At 43.0% G+C, this 24158-nt stretch overlaps 1 protein-coding gene across 1 annotated transcript in view; it reads right to left on the bottom strand.

The window, feature by feature from the left end:
- LOC104507211 (uncharacterized abhydrolase domain-containing protein DDB_G0269086-like) overlaps nucleotides 1–18251 on the bottom strand; it is a 19400-nt gene extending 1149 nt beyond the window's left edge. Inside the window, exons 1-2 of the mRNA XM_010148421.1 lie at nucleotides 17681–18251; nucleotides 17520–17624 (exon numbers count right to left, since the gene is read on the bottom strand). Of these exons, the coding sequence (XP_010146723.1) occupies nucleotides 17520–17624; nucleotides 17681–18251 (676 nt within the window). The remainder of the gene's footprint in view (nucleotides 1–17519; nucleotides 17625–17680) is intronic.
- Between the last annotated feature and the right edge of the window lie 5907 nt (nucleotides 18252–24158).

Below are 24158 nucleotides of genomic sequence, written 5' to 3'. Positions count from 1 at the left end.
AAGGTGTCCCTGCCCATGGCAGGGGGGGTGGAACTAGATGATCTTTAAGGTCCCTTCCAACCCAAACCATTCTATGATTCTATGATTCTATGACTCTGGGATGCATCTTCTCAGGTCCCATAGAGTTATATATGTTCAGGTTTCTCAGGTGGTCACAGAACGTATCTTCCTTGATACATGTGATGTTTCCTTAACTTCTTTAGCATGATAATGACACCAGACACAGTACTAGGAAATGCTGGGCACCTTCATTCAGGTTCTGCTGTGGCAAAGGAATTTAGGGGTGTTTAGATCTCACAGAGGTACCCGGCATCTTGCATGGGTAAAGCTGTCCTGATACGCTGGTGTGTACAGCAGAAGTCCACAGCTCAGCTGAAGGTGGGCCTTTAAGGACTCCACCAGCTGGTATGGGGGCCTCTAATGATCACACCTTCTCATTCTCACCCTCCTTTTCACCCATCCTACTCCACCCTTCCTTCCCCCTCATTTCCCCTTCAGGACTACCCTATGGATTTGGTCACCAGCCCAGCATCCCAGGGCCCTGGCTCCCTGTACCTAGGAAAACATCAAACCATGCTTTTCAGCAGGTACTGCCAGTCAGCCATAACTTTTCTTCTGTGATGAAGGTTTTCCTAAGAATTTAGCAGAATTTAGCTAGGATGTTAAGAAATGAGTTTGTTTTTTTCAGTTTGTGTCTTTCCAGATTTTTTCCCTTTTGTTTTGTCTTCTGTCTTCCCTTATTTTAACTCTTCAGTTACAGCAGCTAAAGAGAAAAAACATGAAGTATGTTTTCAAGGGAAATATTTTGAAAACTGGAAAAAATAGGAACAATTCATACAGCTTTCACTGCAAATAAAAGTATTTTCAGACATCAGTAATATTTATAGTTCATTGACTGTGCTATGCACATGTGTTAAAAATGGTCCTTCAACTGACTGTCTTCCAAGGTAGGTAGTTGCATCAAATCTAAATTCTCTAGTCCATGACTTTTTGTTGTCATTAGAAGAAAGAACCAGATCCAACTTGGCCAGCGCCCTAAGTGAGAAGTCATTGTGTCCTGGGATTGGAAGTGTTTGAATTATGGATCTAGGTCCACTGACCAAAATGGTTTGAAGGTCCTCTAATGGATTTTATTTCTAAATGTTAATAAATGTAAATTATTAGAGACATATAAATACAGTCCCATGACAGTGCTGTCCTAACTCTAATGGTGTGTCTGTTCTCTGTTAATCTTAAAATAAATCAATAGCCATTCTATCTTCTTTTTGCTTTCCTTGTGGCAGTATGGATTGATTTTAGGGGAAAAAAAAAAAAAGGTAGTAGTATATTAAAAAAGAGCCAGATGGGTGATCCAGACTGAGGTGAATTACTTTTTCAGACCTACCTGGCTAAACTACTATGCCCGTTTGCACTGAGGTGGATTTTAACCAAAGTCTTAAGAAAAAAAAAAAATTGGGTAAATATCCTTGGCATAGTAGTGATTTTCTTGTTATTAGATAGTTTTTATATAAGATAGTTATATATATAGTTTTCTTGTGCTACTGTGAGAACACAAAAAGGAAAATACTCTTACTTAGTTACTATATGCTGGTACCTGTTTTCCGGTGAGAAAGAAAACCAAAGTTTTGTGGTTTATCCTATATTTCATCCCCAGCGATGCCTTTCCCTCACTATCTAGTTGAATTCAGTACCAGTCTTGAATGTATCATTTTCTAATCATGAAATTGTTTGAACAGTGACACCCAGACATAGCCAGTTGAGATGGTTGAATAATAATATCCAATAGAGACCTTAGACTCTGTGGGAAGAGGCTTGAAAGACAAAATAAGCTGCCTGCACAGGAAACAGATGATTTCCAAAGTGCAACGAGCAGCACCTGTTGCTCCTCCTTCTGAGTGTTATTTCTATCAGGACATCGGGTGTGATGGACCATCCTCAGCCTGCTCCAGTGAGATTATTTTTGAAGAAGCATGGAAGGTTTCTTCCCATGAGCATGCTTTTTTCAAAAATGGTGAAATGCAAGACTTAAAAATATGTGGACATATTTCCCTACTCTCCCTAATTCCTAGAGAGTTTGAGGAAAATGACTACCTTTGTTCTTTGATACGTTGTTTGCAAATTTGTTGTTGGAGGTGATTATGTTGAAAAAATGTGAAATATGCACCACCAGTAAGTTTCACTTTCTATGGCCCTTGATAAAAAGCACTTTACAGTAGCCTTTGTTTTGGACAATCTTGCTTTTCAACAAAATTAAGTCGTATCATGTTCAGATTTATCCAAACCAGCCTGTATATAGTTTAAACTGTTACTTCTCCCCTCTTCTGATTTGCAAGCTGCGGCTGTAGCGGTCAGTGTTTAACCCCTGGTCTGTACTCTGAGCAGCGTGTCACTGTTAAGGCACAGCTCTTCTAATGGCTGAGTGTCACGGAGCTGCTACAACGTGCTTGGGTCAAACAGCTTGGCCTGGACAAAATAGTTTCAATAGCACTTGCCTGACTACAGTATTAGAGAAAATATTGGACAACAGAAGAATCAAATTAAAAGTCTGTGTTTCTTCCCTTCCCTCAACTTCTGTGTGAAAATATTGAACTCATACTCAAAAGATCCTGTGTTTGACTTAAATTTGAACAGAGAATGAATTAAACTGAAGTAAAACATGGTGTAACCTGTGACCAAATGTTCTTATCTCTGGTTACACATAAAACAGGTCATAAATTAACCCCAGTATATCCTCTCAGCTGAGGATGTTCTATCCCAGAAAAGTGAGTGTGCGTATGATGATGAGACCAGCATTGCTTTTATTGTTTGATGGAGAGGGGATTGTAAATAAAGCACCACTACGTGATGTCTCTGCAGAGTTTAGGCAGACACTCTAATACCATGTGTATTTATGGTTTGTTGCACATGAAGAACTGTCTCCTCCAACCATTGCCAACGAGTACCATGTGAGAGCCTATCCGTCTGCGTTACCATCAATGCACAGACACTCCAATGTCAAGCCACAACCGCGCTTGTATGATTCATAGCTGATGGAAAGAAAGACTTATTAGTCATCGACTTCATTGCCCTTCCTATATAGAATTATTCTATATTGTGCTATACATTTACTACTTTTCTGTTGGTCTGATTTTAAATTATTGAAGTAATGGAGCTCCTACCAATTCCCTCGGGAAAATGTTCTAGAGCATAAAAAAATCTGCTGTCAAGAAGTATACTAATTTCCACATACTCATTTTTCCTTTATTAACTTCATTTCATTGCACCAACTACTGTCTTCTGGGCATTTTACCATGATCTCACTTTGAAACTTAGGCTTTGTACCCTGCAAATGTGTCTTGTTTATTTTCAGCTACTATATGTGCATATGAAGGGGTACAAATTAACCTCTACAGGCTTATAAATTTGGCCTGTGTGTAGTAGGACTAAGCCAATAAAACTGCTAAAATTAATTGGTTCATTTTAGAGCAACATATCTTTGCAAGAGCTCCAGAAGTAATAACAAATAACAGCTAAAAACTTCATGTGAGCTGAAAGTTGATTTCCTAGGCTGCTTTTTGCAAAGGATAGTTGCATGGAGTGTTAGCAGGCAGAGTTCAATTAAGGTAAAACCTTGTGTGGACATTGAAAGAGAGTAGATTGAGATTGGACATCAGGAAGAAATTCTTCACGGAGAGCGTGCTGAGGCACTAGAACAGGTTGCCCGGAGAAGCTGTGGCTGCCCCATCCCTGGAAATGTTCAAGGCCAGGCTGGATGAGGCTTTGAGCAACCTGGTCTAGTGGAAGGTGCCCCTGCCCCTGATTTTGATTTGAGTTTTCAAGTTTATCATCTAGAGGATTGGTTGGATACTTTTTTTGATTTGAGTTTTCAAGTTTATCTAGAGGATTGGTTGGATACTTCAGGAAGCTGAAGAATTTACAGTTTCCCTGTGGAGGTACACTTCTGGTGAGCTTCCCTAGGCCGTTTCAGTGCAATCTCTACTTTAAACAAAAGTCTGTGTTGGTTGTGCTGCCTGTTATTTCTGCCCTGAAATGGATAAAGAGCACTTGCTGCTCATCACAAATGCATGGTACAAGATGGTGGTTTAAGATATGCCTTTCTACTTTGCATCAGATGAACTTTGTTAACTCAGCTAAGGGACAGTAGCTTAGCACAAGTCAAAATTCAGCAGTCACTCACCTGACTACACTTTAAACCTATTTTCAATGGACATCATTTGAATGCAAAAATAATTATCAAGCAGAAGTAACTCATATCAGGTTTGTCTTAGCTGGATTCTGCATGCAGGAATAAAATCTGACTTAAACTGTATCTTTACAATGTCTTGTTGTAAATAGGTATGTACGTAAGTGGCTCTACTGTGCTGGTTTCAGGCAGGAAAGAGTTTACTCTTTACCATGGCTGCTGTGAAGCTGTGTTCCTGGATTTGAGCTTCCTTGTCCTTTTCCCTCTGATACATCCCCTCCGCTGGAGGAGGGGAGGGGGAATCTGTGAGAGCGGCTTCATGGTATTTTGCTAGCTGGAGTTAAACCATGACATCTACTTAATGCTGAGCAAGTCTTGTTTCCCTCCTGCTTTTAAATTTACCATCATGAATTTCCTTGAAAACTTTAGGTGATGTGAACAACTTCCAGGTGGCTTTCATGCTTCTAGCATCCATCTCTGTTTTCCTTCTCTTCTGGTCTTGGGCAAGTCTGTTTTGCACTGACCTTGTCCTAACTTTCTACTGAATTTCCTATCTAATTTCAGTTCACAATACTTCCTCTTCTGCTTCAGATGAAGATTCAGCCATGATATTTTACCCGGGATGGGAGCTCGTATAGCAGGTTAGAATAGAGGCCTCATTCTAAAAGCTTTGGAGTTCATCAGTTTAATTAAGGATCTGTCATTCTTTTCCCAGGAAGTGACTATATTACGTATGATAGTATTTCCCTAGAAAACACTTGCAGTAGAACTCAAGGAGTTTGACAGGAAATGTTTTTTAACTAAGGCTAAATGTGGGCAAGAACATAAATAGAACTTGATTTTATGGAATACGTTACTTATAGAGGATGAAATAAACACCTGCAATGCAGAGAATAAGATGGCAGACATGACTCTGCCCTTTGCCCAACAGTATCTCCCACTTCTTGAAGTATTTGAATTTTAAATGCCCAGCTTATCAATCCTTTGCAGTCAACGAGAAGACCGCAATTGGTTGACATCTCCTGATGTTTCGGAGTATTCAGTGTTCCTGTCTAAATATCCAAGGAAGCTGAGGGCAACAGGACAAGAGAAGATCATACGGGGCCATACAGTTAAGAAAAACTGAGCATCCTAACTTCTTCAGTCTTTGCCAGGTTACTCCCAGAAGCTGGTTAATAAAGGGGAGAGGCTGTCTTCTGAGATAACAAATCTTAATGTACATTCTTAGCTCCTTTTCAAGAGCCAGTGTGCCACTTTATTCTTGAAAATGGAATGAAATGAAAGTCAAAGCTGAATCAGTCTTTTGGGTTTTGTCCCAATATTTGCTCTAATTGGCATTGCTAAGGTTAGTGTGAATATGTTAAAAAAACTACAGTCAAACGTTCAGTGTTTGAACAGGCTTTTCCATGGCTTAGCTGCTCGGGCTGTCCATTACCTAGAATATGATCTTCCTGTCGCTGAATGATCAGACTGTCCCTGTTGTAACTAGAACAGGTTTTTAAAAGGCAATTGTTCTTTTAAAAATTTAATTGGGTCTTCAGACTTTATCTGATAAAGTTGACTGTGCAAAATGCATGAAACTGCATTAGGGCTATTTTATGTAGTATTACTGACCATGCATAAAATTCATGTAGTAATTTAAAGCCTGACAAATGAGTCTTTTGTCCCCTTTATTTTCGTTGAAGTCTGGATGAGCAGAACATACGGAAATCGCATATATTCAAGAGTCTTAACAGGATCCATGCTGAAAAGGTAAAAAAATACTCCTTGGGTGTTTTGAGAGGATTTATTTCTACCTGAACACTGTCTCACTTAGATCTTTAGGCTTCTTGCCAAGATATAGGTCCAGGTTAAATGCCCTTGAAAATACCAGGTGCGATGCAGCTGCTTTGCATGGAAAGCAAAGATCAGTACTGAGCAAGTAAGTTTTCTAAGGCACTAATAATGGATACATTTGCTGAGATGAACCTCACCTTTGGAATTGCATCAGCTAAGGCAAGAAGCAGGAATTGGCTTTGCAAATCAAAATGAAAGTCGTGTAGTACAAAGTAACCTAGCAGAGAGTAGGCTGGACTACAGACCTACTCAGTGTTTTGATTCCGCTTAAGTTCTTCCATATTCTACCACCCTTACAGTACACAGGTTTAATTGGTTATATAAAGCATTTATATGAATTTGTCTTTGAATGGATGCTCTGAAAACAGTGACTTTGCAGATTCATATGATGAACTCTACATTTATGTTGCAGATGAATGATGCTTTGGGAGTACAATTTAATAGTTGGGAGAAAACAGCAAAAAGTCAACAAAGGCAGCAGAAATGTATCTGTAGGAATGTACAGGGATGAGATTTCTACCTATGGAACAAACTGTCGTGCTCTGATGTCATGTCAGGATCCTCAGGTAGATTCTGTGGTGATAAAAAATCTGTGACCTCAGAGCAGTGAGAAAAGATGATGTAGGACAGTGACATCAGTGGAGCTGTAAGGGGGAGATTCAAGTTGAGAACAGCAGTTGTGGTGGCATGTTTATCTACAATCTATAGTACAAAACGCTTCAAGGAAAACTTGCTTATAAAGTGATTGCTTTCTTAGTTTGCCACAGGAAAATTCTACTTAGGATATTGTAGCACAACTTAGTGGAACAGTAAAGCTGATTGCCAACCTGAGTGTACACAGACAAACAAACCTTCTGTAGCAAAGGGAGAAATTAATTCTGTCACATACGGATGAAGTGTCACATTTTCCAATAGAAAAAACCAATTTTGTTGCCCCTGCCTTTTCAAAACTTCTGCGAGTCTGAAAACTGTTTTGAACTCTTACTAGCAAGTTAATATGCAAGTTCTTGATGGTCACGAGGCAGTGTAGACTACAGATACAGAGTTTGGCAAGCTATTTTAGTTTGACCATTTGGTTATTTTATGTGCAAATAGCCTATACAATTAAGTGTATGTGACTCCTTCTGGTGGTACTTCTGTCATGTCATAAATGCAGTGACCCTCAACAAGACAGGTTAATGGCTTTTGTGTCCTGATGCCCGTTTCTCCAACAGAGATGTAAAACAGAGCACTAAAAGGCTGGATTTGCCGTGGTCTTTGGCTTGTTCAAAATATTTTTTTAATCAATGGCAGCTACGAAGGTTTTAGGATACAGGATACAGATAAATCTCTAATTGCCATCTTCATTATCTTCTGAGTGAAAAATACTTGTGTTCTAGTGAAAAGGACCAGGTTTAATCTTATAAAAAGTATATTCAGAGTAATTTAAGGGTAAGTAAATATTTATTACTGGTGCAGATCGTAGCAACCCACAGCAGAATTTTATTAAGAAATGACCTTATGTCATTTAAGTGATTATGTTATAAACTTAAAGTGCAGTAATCTACCTTCAAAATACAGGTCAGTGACTCTCATCACACTGTAATAAATGCTGTCATATAGGAAGATGTGGAGTAGGCTGAAGGGAATGCTCCTGGGACCTGGCAATTAACACATCTGAACACACAGCTTTCACAACAGTGCTTACTCTCCCTGTGACAGAAGCATTAGGAAAACTTGTAATGTTTAATGTTTTTTTCCATTAACAAAATTCACAGTTACTGTGAAGTTTAATTTATGTATGCATTAGATGGAAAAGCTCTAGGCATTTGTGCATAAAACTGTAGGAAGTACGTTAACTGCTTTTCCTACCCTTAGCATGAAATTTTCAGAGGGTCACCACTCCTGTGTGACAAATGTGTGCATAGTAAGACTGAGCAGATCACTGACCAAGGGCTGGAAGAGATGAACACTGCAATATGGCTCTCCTACCGCTGCTTTTCATGGTTGGGGCCAGCCACTGTTGTGTGCTCAGGATCTGTGAACTGCTGGCTCCTGTGATCCTTTCCCGTAGCCTGCTCCTAAATCTTCCTGTGTGACAGCCTCCTTGCAGCTGGCAAACATCCCCTCTGCGTGCTGTGTGACAGACTGCAGAGAAGTCCCCCTGGGTAGCTCCTCTGTCCTTGATCTTCCTTCGCATGCTTATTGTCTCCCATGAGGCAAAGGGTCTTTGTGCCAGATTTGTGAACCAAGGGTGAATCTCACTTCACCTATAAATCCAGTAACATTGGTGGAAATGGCACACGCACATTTCTTGTAGGATATACTGCCATCGTTATATGAGTGTTCTATAGAGAAACCCCTTGAATGCCAGGGGCCAAATGCATTATTAAGTATAAAGTGTTCAAATTAAATAAGTCAAAACACCAAGTTCCGATCCAGACTGTCGCCCTCCCTCTTTTTTTATCCCTAGTTGCCTGCACCTTACATCTGACAGTGATTTAAGATACGCAGATAAATATTTTTGTGCATTTTGGAAATCCAGCAGTAAGCACAGGTTCATGCATCTTAGGGACCAGCTGAGGAGTGTCTTACTAGCTGGGTATGACTTGCATACCACAGACAAAACTTTTCCTTCTCCTAGTATTACTGCAATGTTTGATTAAAAGGGATTGCTGCACAGAAATGTTAGTATGACATCTTTAGTCCCTGGGTTTCTTGAAGCTCAGAATGATGCTTGCAGTTTTGCAGGGACCTGATTCATGCCCATTGGTTTGGAAAAATGTTAGTTGTATTCAATGGGTGTCAGCAGCACGGGTCATCTTGTGCTATTTTGCTAGTCCCGAGGTGTCCCTCAGTGCACACTACACACCTCTTGTGGTGAGGAAGGGGTGGGCTAACTGTGACATTGGTACTGCTGTCCACCCATGGGACAGTCAAAATTTAAAAATAACAACCTGCATTAGGTTTACAGTAAAGCTCCTATAAATTGAGAAACCTCCTCAAGAAAGTGGAGCTCCATGATGCTTGGCTGGCAGCTGTTTCTGGAAGAGCATCACCCTGGGATAAGATGGCCAGCAAATTGGAACAGCAAAGCAGATTATCAGCTCTTCCAACCAAATGGTCTGAGGACTGAGAGGACAGGCATGGGTTTTGGCACTTATCCCATAGTGACTTCCCTCTCAATAAGGGCAAAATCTGGTAGAAGGATCCCAAGCAGAGCTGCACCCTCCCTCCTACTGCTGTAGGAGGGAAGGGTGTGAGCCTGTGGTCATAACGGTTCTATTTTATCACCCTGATAAATATGATGCCTTACTGCTATTTTTAATTTAATTATTTTGTGTGAGTGGAGGAGATAACAAAAAACCAAATTGTTTCTGTGCTTCACTCACACACCTGATAGGAGAACAGTGCAAGGGAGCTGCAAACTGTAATTCGCATGAGGTACAGCAACAAGAATTTCCATATGCATGTATTTGGAGTGTGCTGAAAAGCTGACATTTGCTAATGAACTCACTTTCATCCCCGTTTCTGGTTGTATCTAATTATAATTTATAGCAACAGTGCTTTACATTATGAACCCTAGGTTCATTTGTGCTGTCCCGTGGTTTTTATTACGAGTCAAAGAACACCTGACTAAGGGTATATATGTGACCTTGTAAAAGGCTTTTTGCTGTTTCAGCAGAGGCAGGAGAGACCACAAGTGAGAGCAAAGATTCTTATCGTGGACTAGAAAAAGAGACCAGGGGTTGGGCAAACTGTAGTGGGATCTGCCCATAGCCATGCAGACTGAAAAATGGAGGATTAAAGAGCCTTCCATGTAGGGAGCAAAGAGCTTGAGTTGCAGGGCCACGGGGAATGTTGAACAGTGTGAGTGAGATTTAATAAGCCGAGTAGAGGATTGATGGATTTTATTTCCCTTCTGAGTCTTGCACTGAAAGTAGGAGAAGGCAGCGTGGGTAATATGAGACTCTACTCCAAGAAAGAAGGAGAACGCAAACTACCGAGAGACATAAAGGGTAGTCTGTTGATGAACCTCCTGATAGGCAACGAAATAAGTTACATATGCCTGGTGTGGATGCCTAATACTCCAGATTATGTGCAAGTGATACCAGTGAGCCATGTGGGTGCATCCTCCGCTGTTCCAAGAGGGGAAACTAAGGCAAGAGATAGGTGATGTCTTGATGTAAATTGACCTTTCTACATATTATGTTTATGTTTGTTCATATAGCTGCTTCATAATTAGTTCTGCCAGCTCTTGGTTTCCATATGTCTTAAGGAATGACAGTATATTCTCAGATTTACTTCTATTTATACTAATTAAATACTAGTAAACATGTCCATCTAAAGGAAAAATTACAATCTTCTCCTCAGGTCTATGCTGGAATTCTCTATATTCCTAGCTATTAAAAGCTGCTTTATTTCTTATGTTCTTCTGTCTTACAAACAGTTATGTAAGTTTATAGTCCTGCATAATTTAGCTATGTGCTTCTTGCATTAAACTCATACAGAGGAAATCATGACAAATTATGTAGGAGGAGGATTTCCAGTTATTCAAGGCCTGAAGTGATGAAATTATATAGAGATTTATATTTTTATTAAGCAAAATCGTGGTGTCTTCAGAACATCTCCATTGCATATGAGCTTGAATATACATGAGAAAAATCATTAGCAAGGTTATGTACCTGAATTTCTTTTGTTAAAAAAAAAAAAAAAAGGTTGTACATGGTTGGGAAACAACCTTTAGCACCGTAGCTCCTAGGAGGGAGAAACCTATAGTAGCAAGGCAATTCCTGATAATGCAGAAGGTCCTCAAAGCAGACTCTATGCTGTCCACTGCCAGCATAAAGGAAAAACATTTTTCAAGTAAAGGAAACGCCTGGGGTATCATCTTTAACAATTCGGAGCGAAAGAATTTCTGGTTTTGGGGGATGGCTGTTATTTGTACATGTGCTTAGTGGCTGCTGGCTTGGCCCTGACCAGCTGCACCCCCTGTCCTGGCTGCACCGACCCTGTTCACCGCCTGACTTGTTTTGTGATGAAGGCAGAAAGCGTATCGGCCTGTGGATTGCGATCCAGGCTTTGTAGTCAGCAGCAGTAGACACTGAACGATTGTCTTCCTGTCCTTTCCAAACCTGTACGGAATCAACGTTATAGTGTCCTACCATTCCCAGGGAGAGGACTTTTCTGGGGCTCTGCGGACAAAGAGTGTGTGCAACGGAAATTTGGCAGAGGAGATTGCCATGCCAAGTAAAATCATAGAATCATAGAACGGTTTGGGTTGGAAGGGACCTTAAAGACCATCTAGTTCCAACCCCCCTGCCATGGGCAGGGACACCTTCCACTCGACCAGGTTGCTCAAAGCCTCATCCAGCCTGGCCTTGAACACTTCCAGGGATGGGGCATCCACAGCTTCTCTGGGAAACCTGTTCCAGTGTCTCACCACCCTCTCTGGGAGGAGCTTCTTCCTGATATCTAATCTAAACCTCCCCACTTTCAATTTAAACCCGTTACCCCTTGTCCTGTCACTACCGGCCCTTGTAAAAAGTCCCCCCAGCTTCCTTGTAGCCCCTTCAGGTACTGGAAGGCTGCAAGTACCCTGTGTTCTCCTTGTCCTTCATGCTGAGGAATGCTCAGTCTCTTGGAAGAGAGTTATTACTTAGCCTACGAAGTTGTGTGAACGGTGCTGTAGAAATGAAGTATTTTTAACCTGTTGTAGCCACAAAGGGCTTGCCATCAGCACTAGTTTGTTTCAGTTACTTCACGATGCAAGGCAAGGTGGCTCTACATGCCTCTGGGGGTGGGAAACACAGGGCTGGTTTTGCCCTGGATAGGCAAAAATGCAAAGTCCAAATCAGAAGTGTGGGTGAATGTCTTTAAACACAGGGTACAACTTCATACACCCTGTTATCTTTAAAACATCTTCACTTTTGCCTCCCCCATGCCTTTGCAGTCTTGCTTTGGTCTCTCCTAGTAGCTCAGTTCGATTCCCAGAGGCCTGAAATGAATAAATCCAACCATGCTCTATTTAGACTTCTGCCCCATGGCCAGCACACCCGATGTGGCATTTCAGAGACTGAGGGAAGTGAGCCATATTTGCTCATGGAAAAAGAAAGAACTGCAGCAATACAATGACGTAAGGTTTATCCTGCAGGTTCACCTCAGGTTACAACCGGATCTAATTCAGCATGCTCTTGTCAGTACAGCTTAGTTCAGCTAAACCAAGAAAATACAGTTCATTTCTGCATACAGCTAACTCCCACATAAAGCTTCAAAACCTTTCCAATCTAATTTTTTATTACAGGCTTTTTTTTTTTTCCCTCTCCTTCATTTGAAGAGCTGTTGGGCCTGAATAATGTGGGTTTATTTATCTGTCTGGTACCAAATGAAAGTAATATTATGAATTTGATTAAAGAACCATCTTAAAGTGAACAGGAGAATCACACATTTAAAGATGATGTTCCCACACATCAGATGTTAATGAGGTCACCCAGGAGAACATTGCTGTTTGGGGCCTCTACTTGTCCCCAAAGTGCACTTTCTCACTGGGAAGAGGTCCTGCTATGCAGTCTGAATCTAGAGTATGTTTTGAAATAGCTCATTCAGCTAGTGATGTGCTAAACTGCTTCTTTGTTTTCATCTTAGTAAACTCTGAGAAATGAATTGCATAGATTTCACAGCAGTGAGATTTTTTTGGTATCTGTAATAATTTTTTTTTCCTGACCCTTCTATCGCAGTGTACTGGCAAGTTTCATCAGCCAGAAGACCCTGCAACTCCTAGAACTGCAAATACTCTTAATGCAGTGGCAAACCAGAAGTCAAGTGTACGTTGAACGTGTCAGGCAGTTTAAAGAGGTGAAGTAACGTATCATGACCCACATCTAGGCCAAAGTGTTTACACACCAAAGCCAGTAGAGTTGATGTATGCTTGCTGCCTTCATCTTCAAGTGCTGCTAGCTACTGGCAGTCAGAATAAAACATGGTTTAGAAAGCAAAGTTTGATGGTACACTCCCAAGGCTCTAATCTTTTTTTGCTTAAACAAAAGTTCTGGACAAAAATCTCTCCATTGAACGTTAGTGTTAACCAAGCATTGGTGGGTTGGATCTGCCCCAGTACATCGTTCCTGACAGTGCTCAGGAGCTGAGTCAATGGTTATGGAATAATGTGACAAAAGGGGGATTTTCTTAATCCTTGGGGATTCCCCTTAAGGGGAATGTCGTAATCCCTGACATTTAATCATTGCTTGTGTCAGGAAGTGGAAATGTTTGTCTTCTGTTGCTTAAAAAAAGCAAGGTTCATTAAGGATTATATTCTTTCTTTCTAAAACAAATGAGTTTCTAATGGGAACATGCAGGAATTCATTAACAATCTAATGAATATTTCTTATAGTCCTTTTTGGTCCCAATTATATTATGCTGCAGACAGCTCCACAGGGTAAACTACGCTTTAAGTTTAAAAAGGTAGAATAGAATTTTCCTTAATCTCTTTTAAATTTGCCTGTCACTCTTAAACTCCCTGTTTTAACTTTTTAATTGTTAATTATTTTGTCTTTTGGCTGCAACATATTCTTCTGAGAAAATAAATGAGAATATTTAATTTCCCCATCTTTTTTACTATTGAAAATTTTTCTACAGCTATCCTATGTTCATCATCTCTCTCCTCATTCGCCTCCTCTCCAAACAAAAGCAGTTTTTTCTTCTTACAGCTGATTTCCCCAGATTCCTGGGGGTTTATGTTCCAGGGGTCTGAACCCTTTCTGTGGCTGCTTTTTTTTGCAGCCACATGGCTCATACTGCCTGTAGCGTTCCTGATGTCAGATTTACAGTTGTTTGGTTTGGTTTGGTTTGCTTAGGTGGAGAGAGTTTCCGCGCGCCCCCTTGAATTTCGAGCTGTAGGCTTGATACTGCCAGTGTCATCAGAAGTGGTATGAGCTGGAGTTCAAACAGGTGGCACCGTCGGGCTGCTGTCACAGGAGATGAGATCATACATTCATTCTGTCTCCGTGATGGATTTGTCTAACTCTCTCCAACTCGAGCTGACTTTGATCCCATATAATGAAAAGCCTTAAAATAGAAAGTGGAAGGGAGCAGAGAGGAGCTTTAATTATTTACCAGCTAGGTCGAATCCGTACCTTTTTTAGAGACTTCTTTTGTTGTTTTTTGGTCTATTCAGTTTTCATTAAGCCAAATTTAAATCTTTGTGCTCAGCATTGATTCAGATTTTGGGGCTGATTAAAGAGGCTTTTGAAGGAAGCTGCGTTTTTTTCTTCTTTTATTTAGTTATTTTTTTCCATTTACTAAATGGAATAAAAACGCTCCCTGAACAATTTTCAGTATTGTAGTTGCGGGAGTGCTAGGAGGTCCCAGCTCAAAGTTTTAGTTGCTCTAAGCACCTTGTGATGCGACACCCATCGTAAAACCACTGAAAGCTAGGTAGACAAAACAGATAAGAAGTGGGAGGGAGGAAGTCAATTTGTAAATACCCAGATTCACAAAACAAATCTGTGGCAGAGCTGAGACCTGATCAGGTCTCCTACCACCCACTGCTACTGTGGTGTTTAACCATGAGCCCACACTGCCCCTACTGTATTCACCCCGTGGGTAATGCCTGAGCAGCACGGACACAGTGTGGTGGTCTCCATGACACGAGTACGCTGTGACTGCCTGCATTTCGGGGCAGTATTCCGAATTACAAAAGCAGTCCCCTACATCCTGAACACTTTTATAACGTGTCTTTGACCTCCTCTGAGAATGGCAGGGATGTCATAGAATCACAGAACGGTTTGGGTTGGAAGGGACCTTAGAGACCATCTAGTTCCAACCCCCCTGCCATGGGCAGGGACACCTTCCACTAGACCAGGTTGCTCAAAGCCTCATCCAGCCTGGCCTTGAACACTTCCAAGGATGGGGCATCCACAGCGTCTCTGGGAAACCTGTTCCAGTGCTTCATCTCCCTCATTGCACAGGAGGAGTTAGTGCAGGCGTGAGTACAGCTCCTCTATGAGCATCTTGCCCTGGCAGGTCGTGCAGAAGGAGGCCAGGTGCCATCCCAAACACTTCCCCATCCTTGGAGGCTGGATTTTGTTTCCCAAGGGCACGAGCTCTGGGCAGGGGAGAGAGGGCAGGGCAGACAGGCTTTTGGTGCGCCATTCCTTGCATCATTATGCTTACAACCAGAAACAACCTTGCGTTTACGTCTGTAGACTTAAGCAAAAAAGCTTGCCTGATTTATTTTGGAAGCTTCATAGTGCGTGTGGCTGGAAAATCTGCATGCTCGAGTTGAGGCTGGAGGAACCCCAGTGCCTAGCAATACCGCTGCGTCCACGGCTCCTTCACAAAAATAGACAGTAGTGTGAAAGATAGCGACGGTTCAGAGAAATGTCCTTGCTTTATCCTCAGCCTCTCGGATACGTTAACAGACTGCTGTACATAAGGGAAAACGTGCCTTTAATAGTTCTGTCTCAGCTGCTGTTAATTTGATTTCCCTCAGGTAGTCAGTGTGCGGTCAGAAAGTCCTGGAGCAAGGCTTTTTGTAGCAAGAAGTACAAATAATTTACGCCATAATGTCTGAGGCTCGTAGACAAAGCATCCGCTACTCTGAACAAAGCAAAAAAATAATTTCTTTTATTTGGGGGTAAACATGATGAATTCAAAGAGATGGGAGGAGGTGCTGTAACAAGCAGTGTGTTTATTCAAAGCAGCTTTGTGATAACCCACAGCGAGTAGATTATGTCCAGAGCTGTGCTCAGTCTCTGTCCCGTACACATCGTGTATTTGCAGGCTGTTTGTCATGACGCTTCACAGGACAATGTCAAAATAATCTGTAGTTATTACTGAGTTACTACATATGCAGTATTTTTCAGTATCTCAGTTTCCCCGTGGAAGCTGTTAGCTTAGTTTATATTTTCAGCTCCATTTCAGCTTCTTCCATATAAACTGGGCAAGTGTGAATTCAGTACATTATGTCAATCCTGGGCCTACACTGCATTTATTTGCATTTATGTAAATCTGGAGTACTGTCTTTGAAAAGAACGGTCTGGATTCTGCCCCAAATGGTCATGCCCCATTCCTTTGCTGGAGATGCTTGACTCAATACTGCTGCAGCACTCGTTCTAATCCTACTGTAGTATTGCATGGCTCTTGTAGCTCTGCAAAAAACTAAAACTGAAGAATTTAGAGAAGAATTAGGTTATGACCAAGTGCATTTAAAAATGCCATAGTAATTACTCACAACTTTAAAATTCCTGAATGAGTTTCTTCCGTATTTGCTCTGTTCAATAGATCCCATTGACATTTAAATGTAATTCACTTTATCACCATGTTACATCATGAAGTCTGGTTTTCAGTTATTTTCATTAGTTGGTAGATGTTCTATAAAGGACATCTACCATTATTTCCTATAAGAGGAAATAATATTTGGGGCATGGAGAAAAAAGGGAATGCACTTAACCTGTTAACACTGCCTTTCTGGAATTCACTAATTAATTTGTTTTAATCTCATATTAGTATTAGGAAGGTTGGGGTTTTTTTTTATTTGTTTCTAGTAGAAGTAGTGTAAATTTGCTGAAGGTCTCCAGAAGGTTTCAGATGAGTGTATGACTGGTCCTTCAAAGACCTAACGTTGCATTCCAGCCCTTCAGACTTTCATCCCCTCTATTATTATGGAAACGTCCACTTTTCCTGGAGGTGCCAGTTCTCCTCATCATTCCTCCCTATTGTGGTGAGTGTGCACATTCACAGGGAAAAGTGCTTGACAGGAATTTCTTCCTTTGAGGTGGTTTCTACCCTAGTTTGAATTTCCATAAATCAGTGCTAAAAGGAAGGTGTGGAATAACTGAAATACTGCCCTGAAGATCACAAAAAGCACATTGTAGCATTTGAGTGTTTTGAGAATATGGGGTTTTTTTGGGGTAAAAGTTTTCCCCATGTTCAAATAAATTCTTTCATGGCAGCTACAAATGTCTTTCATAGGTGGTATGCAGTGCTGCCAATCTTTCAGCCCTCAGAAATAAGTGTCAGGGTGGGATTACTGACTGGAGTTGTGTTCAGGTCACAGGTGAAAATAAACATTGTCAGGTTGGTAATTCCCACATGATTACTTGACTTCATTTCCATAAGCCATTTTTCCCACTTCCCTTTTTTTTGCCTGTGCTTCATGTTGTTTAAATTTGGTGTGGCACTAACGTGACTCAGGGGTGCAGTGTGTTTCCCCCTATGCCACCTGCGGCCCAACAGGGCACGGGAGGCGTTTGCTGCCTGCATTGCTGCTGCCTGCATGGCTACTGCATTCGCTGCGACCTGCATTGCTGCGGCCTGTGTTGCTGTTGCCTGCGTTGTCACTGCCTGCATTGCTGCTGCCTGCATGGCTGCAGCCTGCGTTGCTATTGCATTGGCTGTGGCCTGCATTGCTGTGTCAACTGCTGCTGCCTGCATTGTTGCGGCCTGCATTGTTGCAGCCTGCGTTGCTGCTGCCTGCATTGTCGCTGCCTGCATTGTTGCAACATGCATTGCTGTGACCTGCATTGCTGTGCCAATGCCGCTGCCTGCATTGCTGTGGCCTGCATTGCTGCAGCTTGCATTGCTGCAGCCTGCGTTGTCACTGCCTGCATTGCTGCAGCCTGCGTTGCTGCGGCCTACGTTGTCACTGCCTGCATAACTGCAGCCTGCATTTCTGCGGCTTACATTGCTGCTCCCTGCATTGCTGTGACCTGCATTGCTGTGCCAATGCCGCTGCCGGCTTTTCTGCAGCCTGCATTGCTGCGGCCTTCATTGCTGCAGCCTGTGTTGCTGCGGCCTGCATTTTCGCTGCCTGCATTGCTGCGACCTGCATTGCTGTGCCAATTGCTGCTACCTCTGTTGCTGCAACCTGCATTGGTGCGGCGTGCGTTGCTGCGGCCTGCATTGTTGCGGCCTGCGTTGTAACTGCCTGCGTTGCTGCAGCCTGCGTTGCTGCAGCCTGCATTGCTGTGGCCTTCATTGCTGCTGCCTGCGTTGCTGCTGCCTGCATTGTTGCTGCCTGCAGTGCTGCAACCTGCATTGTTGTGCCAATTGCTGCTGCCTGTATTGCTGCGGCCAGCATTGCTGAGGCCTGCATTGCTGCAGCCTGCGTTGTCACTGCCTGCATTGCTGCAACCTGCGTTGCTGTGCCAATTGCCTCTGCCTGCATTTCTACAGCCTGTGTTGCTGCGGCCTGTGCTGCTGTTGCCTGTATTGCTGCACCCATTTCTGCTGCCTGTGTTATTGCTGACGGCATTGCCTAACGTGGTGCTTGGCTGCTGCCGGCAGCCCTGTTCGGGGAGCTTAGTGGGCCTTTCTCTGCAGGTGATACTGACACCCATCTATCTCGTAAGATGAGATCGTTATCTAAATATGTGTTGTAAAGCAAGACGATCCTGCCCAAGGAGAGGCTTTGTTTTCCTACACCAGTACGAGGCCAAAGAGATTCGATGTGTTCATTGCACAAAGCTCCCTGTCATGCCATCTCCCGAGTGTTGTGGTGGTTTCGTCCTTATCACCCGCGACTTTATCCCTTTCCCAAGTTTGTCTGGGTCTGTGCTACCCGCAGATGGCTCGCTGAAACCTGCCATCCCTTATCCCAGCTTCTCAGGCTGACGTTTGGGATTTCTCCACAGGATGGGTACAGCAGAGGGAGCAGTAGGACAAGCTTCTCCCAGGCCGTCTCACCCTGCCTGCTCCCTCCCCAGCCCAGACCCTCCAGCAGATCTAACCTCCCCTTCTGCCCGTACCTGTACCCCCCCAGCAGCACTGAGACACCCCCCCTTCCCCCTAAGTCTGAGGGTCTGTGCGCCCTTGGAGCCAGGACAGAGAGGGAAGGAGAGGGCTGTGTGGCAGAGCCCCCCAGCCCCTGCAGAGCAGTGATGCATTTCAGAGTGCCGCTTGCTTTTACATAACCGATCCGATGGGATTCCTGTCGGTGGCCTATATATTAATGCTCCAGCTCTCATTAGCAGCTTCTGAGACTTCCAGGTCTCCCTCTGTGTTCTTGTTATGTATTTTTTTTCTTAAAAAAAAAAAAAAGTAATTTCCTCATTTTTCCAAGATTTTTGTTTGAAGGTGGAATAAAGTGAGTTTTATTTTAGAGCATGAGGGTTCTGTGGATGAATGAAAGGGGATTGTTCCTACCTTTGGCTCAGCTGAACAGAGAATCTGCTTCATAGATGATCCTCTTCCAGTTGTGAAAAAAGCGTGGGTGTCACTCCATCCACATGCATGTCTGCCTGCACGCACACTTCAGGCATTGCCCGAATTTCTATAAAAGGCCTGCAGTTGTCTGTCCAAGCAAACATAAATACCTAACGTTTGTGGCATATTTATGAAATAACTTACTGGAAACCTTTTTCAGTGCAGAATATAGCACTGCAGTGAAACCAAGGTGCTGGTGTGAGACAGGAGAACAGAGCCATTTCCGTAACAAAAATACTCAATTTATTTCATAGTATCAGGAATAAGGACATCAATTTCAGGAGAAATTTGTGACGAGACCAATTTTGGTGTTTCAGTTAACTCTTTTCAGGAACAGGCAGGCTGCAATGAGCTCTCTTAATTAGCAGTCTTCACTACCTTTTGTATCCTCAAAGCATAGAGGGTTCTTACCATTGAGGAGACAAAGACAATATCGTGCTGGAGAAAAGGCTGTGTCATGAATCTTCCTTTCTGGCATGTGGTGTGTTTGTTTATTTTCCTTCTGAGTTTGACCTTCTAAGGGAAGACAATCACGTTATGCTTGTTTGTCTCACACTTCTGGCCACAGCCAGTAGTTTTGAACTCATTAGACACCTTCTGCTGAATTTAACACAGGGGAAAAAATCTCAGCTATACTGGTTCTCCTTGACTCTGGTGAAGTGGGATTAAAGATAACACCCCAGTTAAGGACAGCACAGGCAAAATTCCCCTCTGGAAACAGCTCCCACGTGTGCTGGCTGAGCACAGACAGCTCTGAACCAGCTGCATGATCTGGTTGCTGCTTTTTCCCCACGAGGGAGAAGTACAAGAGGGTGCATGGAATACTTGATTAGCACAACCGTGGAGGCCTGGGGAAATTAAAAGGATTATTGTGGAGACAGCAGCATGGGTTGGTTGCATGGTACGTTAAAGGAAGCTGAAAGCGCAGGTGGGCAACACTTATGTCCTGAGGGGTTGGAGTAGTCGTGAGACTTTAGTGAGACTTTAGAGGAAACGGCTGGGAGAAGTAAATAACAAAGGATCATAAATCTTTAGGAGAGCAGTCTTCATTAGATGCACTGCTCTCCAAGCAACTTCAATGAACTATAGCTGTCGCTTCAAACCTTTCAAGTTTAGCGTTTTCAAGTAGAGGACGAACAATGGATGATACAGCCTTTTTTTAATCCATGAACGCCATCAGGCCAGGAAAGATTTTTCCAGGGCTCAACACTGTGTGGGATTAGGTTTATTTGTTTTCTTTATTTATGGGAAAATATTTTTCCTTTCAGTGTGGTAAAATTAAACCATTTACTTACAAAACTTAATTTTTTTAAAAGTTCTCTTTATTGTAACTCTGAGATCTTCCTTTTGCTGATCAATTTGGACATCTAACAAAAAGAGTAGTATTTTTCCTGGTTTTAGTGTTTGGATTAAAGACAAATGGAAGCTGAATTGTTCTAGTTCTCAGGTATTTTGCAAGTAAACTTGAAAATGCATCTGGTAAATAATGGTTTGATTTCGCAGAAAACAGGGCAAGTGCACAGTTTTTCATAAGTTGCTTAATTATTCGTAATTAATGTTCATACTTCGTTCGTGCTTAGAAAAAAGCGCCGAAGCCTTTATATCCTGCCTCTTGTAGGTGTGACGTGCTTGTATAGGATGATAAACACTGGTTTAAGCCATGGGTTTATCCAAAAAAAGCTACCAAACTGTAAATACAATGTACGAAAAAGGAAAGAAGTGTTCAAAAGTAAATAATGGATTTTTTTCTTTATTCAGTAAAATGGATTGACAGAAAATACAATTTGTTCCTGAAGCTTAGATGTATGACCATGGATGATCTCCTTTCTTCCCACATAGCTTGAATCACAGAAACAGAGAAATCAAGAACAGAAAAGTCAGCACAGAAAATCCCCTGTTGCTCTAAAACTGCTCCCGCAGTATGTACCGAGTGCATTCCCCGTTCACTTTATTAATGCTTACAGAGGATGCAAGCTATTGGAATATGTTTTGCAAAGAGCGGAGCTAACCCACCTGACCATTTTCAGTGACTGCGCTTTCTCCCATTATCCAGTGAGCCTCCCAGAAACGGCAGCAAGATTAGGCTCAGGGAGGAGACAGTGTTGGAATAAATATCTTTGGAGCAGTCAGACTCCACGCTGGGGGACCACAGGAGTATTTGCTTCATGTGAGCCCATCTCAGTACCCTGGGGCTGCCTTTCAGAGCCGTGCTGGATGCTGCGTCATGGGCACGGTAGGGCAGTGGGTGCTACCAAGAGTCCTCTAACCCTGCCGGCTTCAGTAGCTGTTCCCCATCTTTTCCAATAAAAAATGGTGGATGGGAGAGAAGCCACTCATGGGTCAACACTTGGCCAAGCCCCATCTATTGGACCGTGTTGGAGAGGGCTGGTGTAACCATGTGGCTGAGTAGCCAAGGCTGAGGTAGGTGGGGGGGGGGTTGATGAGTGTGTAGATTGAGTAGTACTGAATAAAGTCAGCGTGCTGGATCCACTGTGACAGATGGGAACTGCGTTCCTGTCAATGCCATGGTAGTCCCCTACTCAGAGCTCTTCCTCGCAAACCAACCTGTGCTGAAATCATCTGCAGAGGTTAACGAGATCATTCCCAAGAGCTGGAAATACTCTGAGTGAGACCTAGAAGGGCTGAGCCCGTAGGGCACAAGACGTTGCTTGTCCCAGTAAGCCCAAATGTTAAGACTGCCAAGACAAATGAATGCAAGACACTGACAGACAAGGGAAGACAAAGAGCGATTCTGTGCACGTTAAAAATAGCCGAACGTGAAGGGACAGACCATGCCTCTTGGGCACGGGGCTAAATTGGGAAGGGGTAGGAAGTCACACGGCTCCAAACATGTTACATATTTACACTTGTCACTGGTACCAAATTACTCTCTCCTCCCCGACACTCCCTTCTCCTCTCCGCTTCCATGCCAGCACTCGCGCCAGCTCCTCCTCCCACTCCTCCACAAGAACTTGCTATTAATATACATTTATATATCTCAAACCTAACGCCACAGAGGTCCCTGGTTATTACGTCTGGTGATGGTTTTAAGCAATAATCCCTGCTGAGAGTGAGTGTGGTATTCCCTGTCACAGCTGTGGCAAATCTCTCCCGAGTGTACCCTTTGCCTTGCATGTTAGACACTTATTATTGAACATCTCTTCATCTGAGGAAACTGGACACCCATCTTCTCATTGGCTTATGTGATAGAGTTTTTGGACACATGACCTCCGACTGGCCCATTCAGGGGAATGGGATCATGCTGCCCATGTTGCCATCCAAGGTTTCCTAGTAATTTCCAGCATGCTGTTTTCCAAAGCTCCACCTCCCACGTACTCTTAAGTTTATAAATAACCTCTTAAGAGACATGGGAAGCAAACACTTCAAGTGTTCCTTTAGAGGATTCAAAACTCAATCTCTTTTTTCCCCATACCTAGTAAGGGAAATACACAAGCTTAGGAAAAAGTGGGGATGTGCGTCTGTGGATTGCCCTGCCTTTGTTTTTCCCCACGCTTAAGCACTCTCTAGAGGTAGGCTGGAGTCCAAGAAACAGCCTAGTCTTAATCCTTCCTGTTCGTGACTTCACTTCTAAATCACCACATTTGTCCATCACACCTTCTTCCGTGGGGAGCTTCTTCCTTCCTTCCTGGTTGCAGTAATTAAAAGGGAGCCCTCAGCCACTAAAGCATGACTTAACTTTGTTCTTCCTCTTTTGCCTCTCTGAGCATCTGAAGCACTGTGCTTTTTAACACCTAATGTCAACACTTGGCCTCTGCTTCTAGTGATTATCTGCCCTTCAAGGCTGACATCCTAACAAAACAGCTGAAAAAAAACCCCTGCTTTGAGGTATGATATTCTCATTGTGTTATATGAAGTCGCTCCATCTGAATGGGAGACACTGCCTCATTGACTCTCTCAGCCCCGAGAGATTTGTAAGCCGGTGGTGTTAGAGGTGGCTCTGTTAGAAAGCGGTGCCAGGCAGCCTTCCTGGAATTCACTGCAGCTCCTAAAATTGTGTAATAGACACATTCCCTGCTCCGTTGTATCAGCAGTTGAGAGTTTTAGGACCGGAGGCAAAGAAGTGAAATGACTTCCTCCCTGTCTGGCAGGAAGTCCTTGGCATGTTTTTCTCATGCTGGAGTTTTTAAAGCCCTCTAGAAGGCAGGCATTGTACATACTGAGGTCTGGCTTTGCTAATAGTAACAAAGGTTGGTGATTCAGAATAAACCTTTTGACTTTTCAGGAGTTGTCAGCTAGTTTTCTTTAATATTTGTATGTTGCTGGCAACTTTTCCCGGCCCACGAACCCAAGCTGACTCCAGGTTAAGAAGAGCTTTTGTCTTCTGCCTGTGGGCCTGACCATGGAATGGCTGTGGAGTGACTGTTTTTATCGAGGTTCATGTCTATATGTTATGTATATGGTACCAAGCACATATTTGCATGTATGCTGTCAAACAGCACCACGAGGAGCAGCCGGCAGGTGATGAAATGCAGGCTTACTTCAGGCGCACCAACATACAGACCTTTGGGTGATTCTTTACCCCCCTTTAGGCCTTTCCCAGTTGAGCCATTTCCTTCCTTAGCCTGAAGGACGCGTGTGGTTACTGTACTACTAAATCAGCCCAGCCTCTCAACACCGGTGCTCCGACAAGGGTAATGCCTCATCACGGAGGGCGTTGGCAAGGCGTTCATAAACCATGCATTTAGCTCAGTGATTCTGGGCTCAGCTGGACTTTGCACACACACCCACCCCCCCCACCCTGTGCTCGCTTGGCTGCATCCCTGGGTACGAACCCCTCTCGCCAGCAGCTCAGAGGCCAAAGACTGGGGACGAGAGATGCTTCCCATGTTATTCTGTTTGAATTGGCGTGACTGTCGACGGATATTTTCTGGTTTCAGTTGGAAGCGTTCAGTCATTCATATGTTTTACCTACTGCCTTGTGGCTTGTTCCGCTCCC

Source organism: Eurypyga helias, unplaced genomic scaffold (genome assembly GCF_000690775.1).
Source record: "Eurypyga helias isolate BGI_N326 unplaced genomic scaffold, ASM69077v1 scaffold2783, whole genome shotgun sequence".
NCBI lineage: Eukaryota > Metazoa > Chordata > Aves > Eurypygiformes > Eurypygidae > Eurypyga > Eurypyga helias.
Note: the sequence above shows the minus strand (reverse complement) of the source record. Positions and strands in the feature narration are given on the sequence as shown.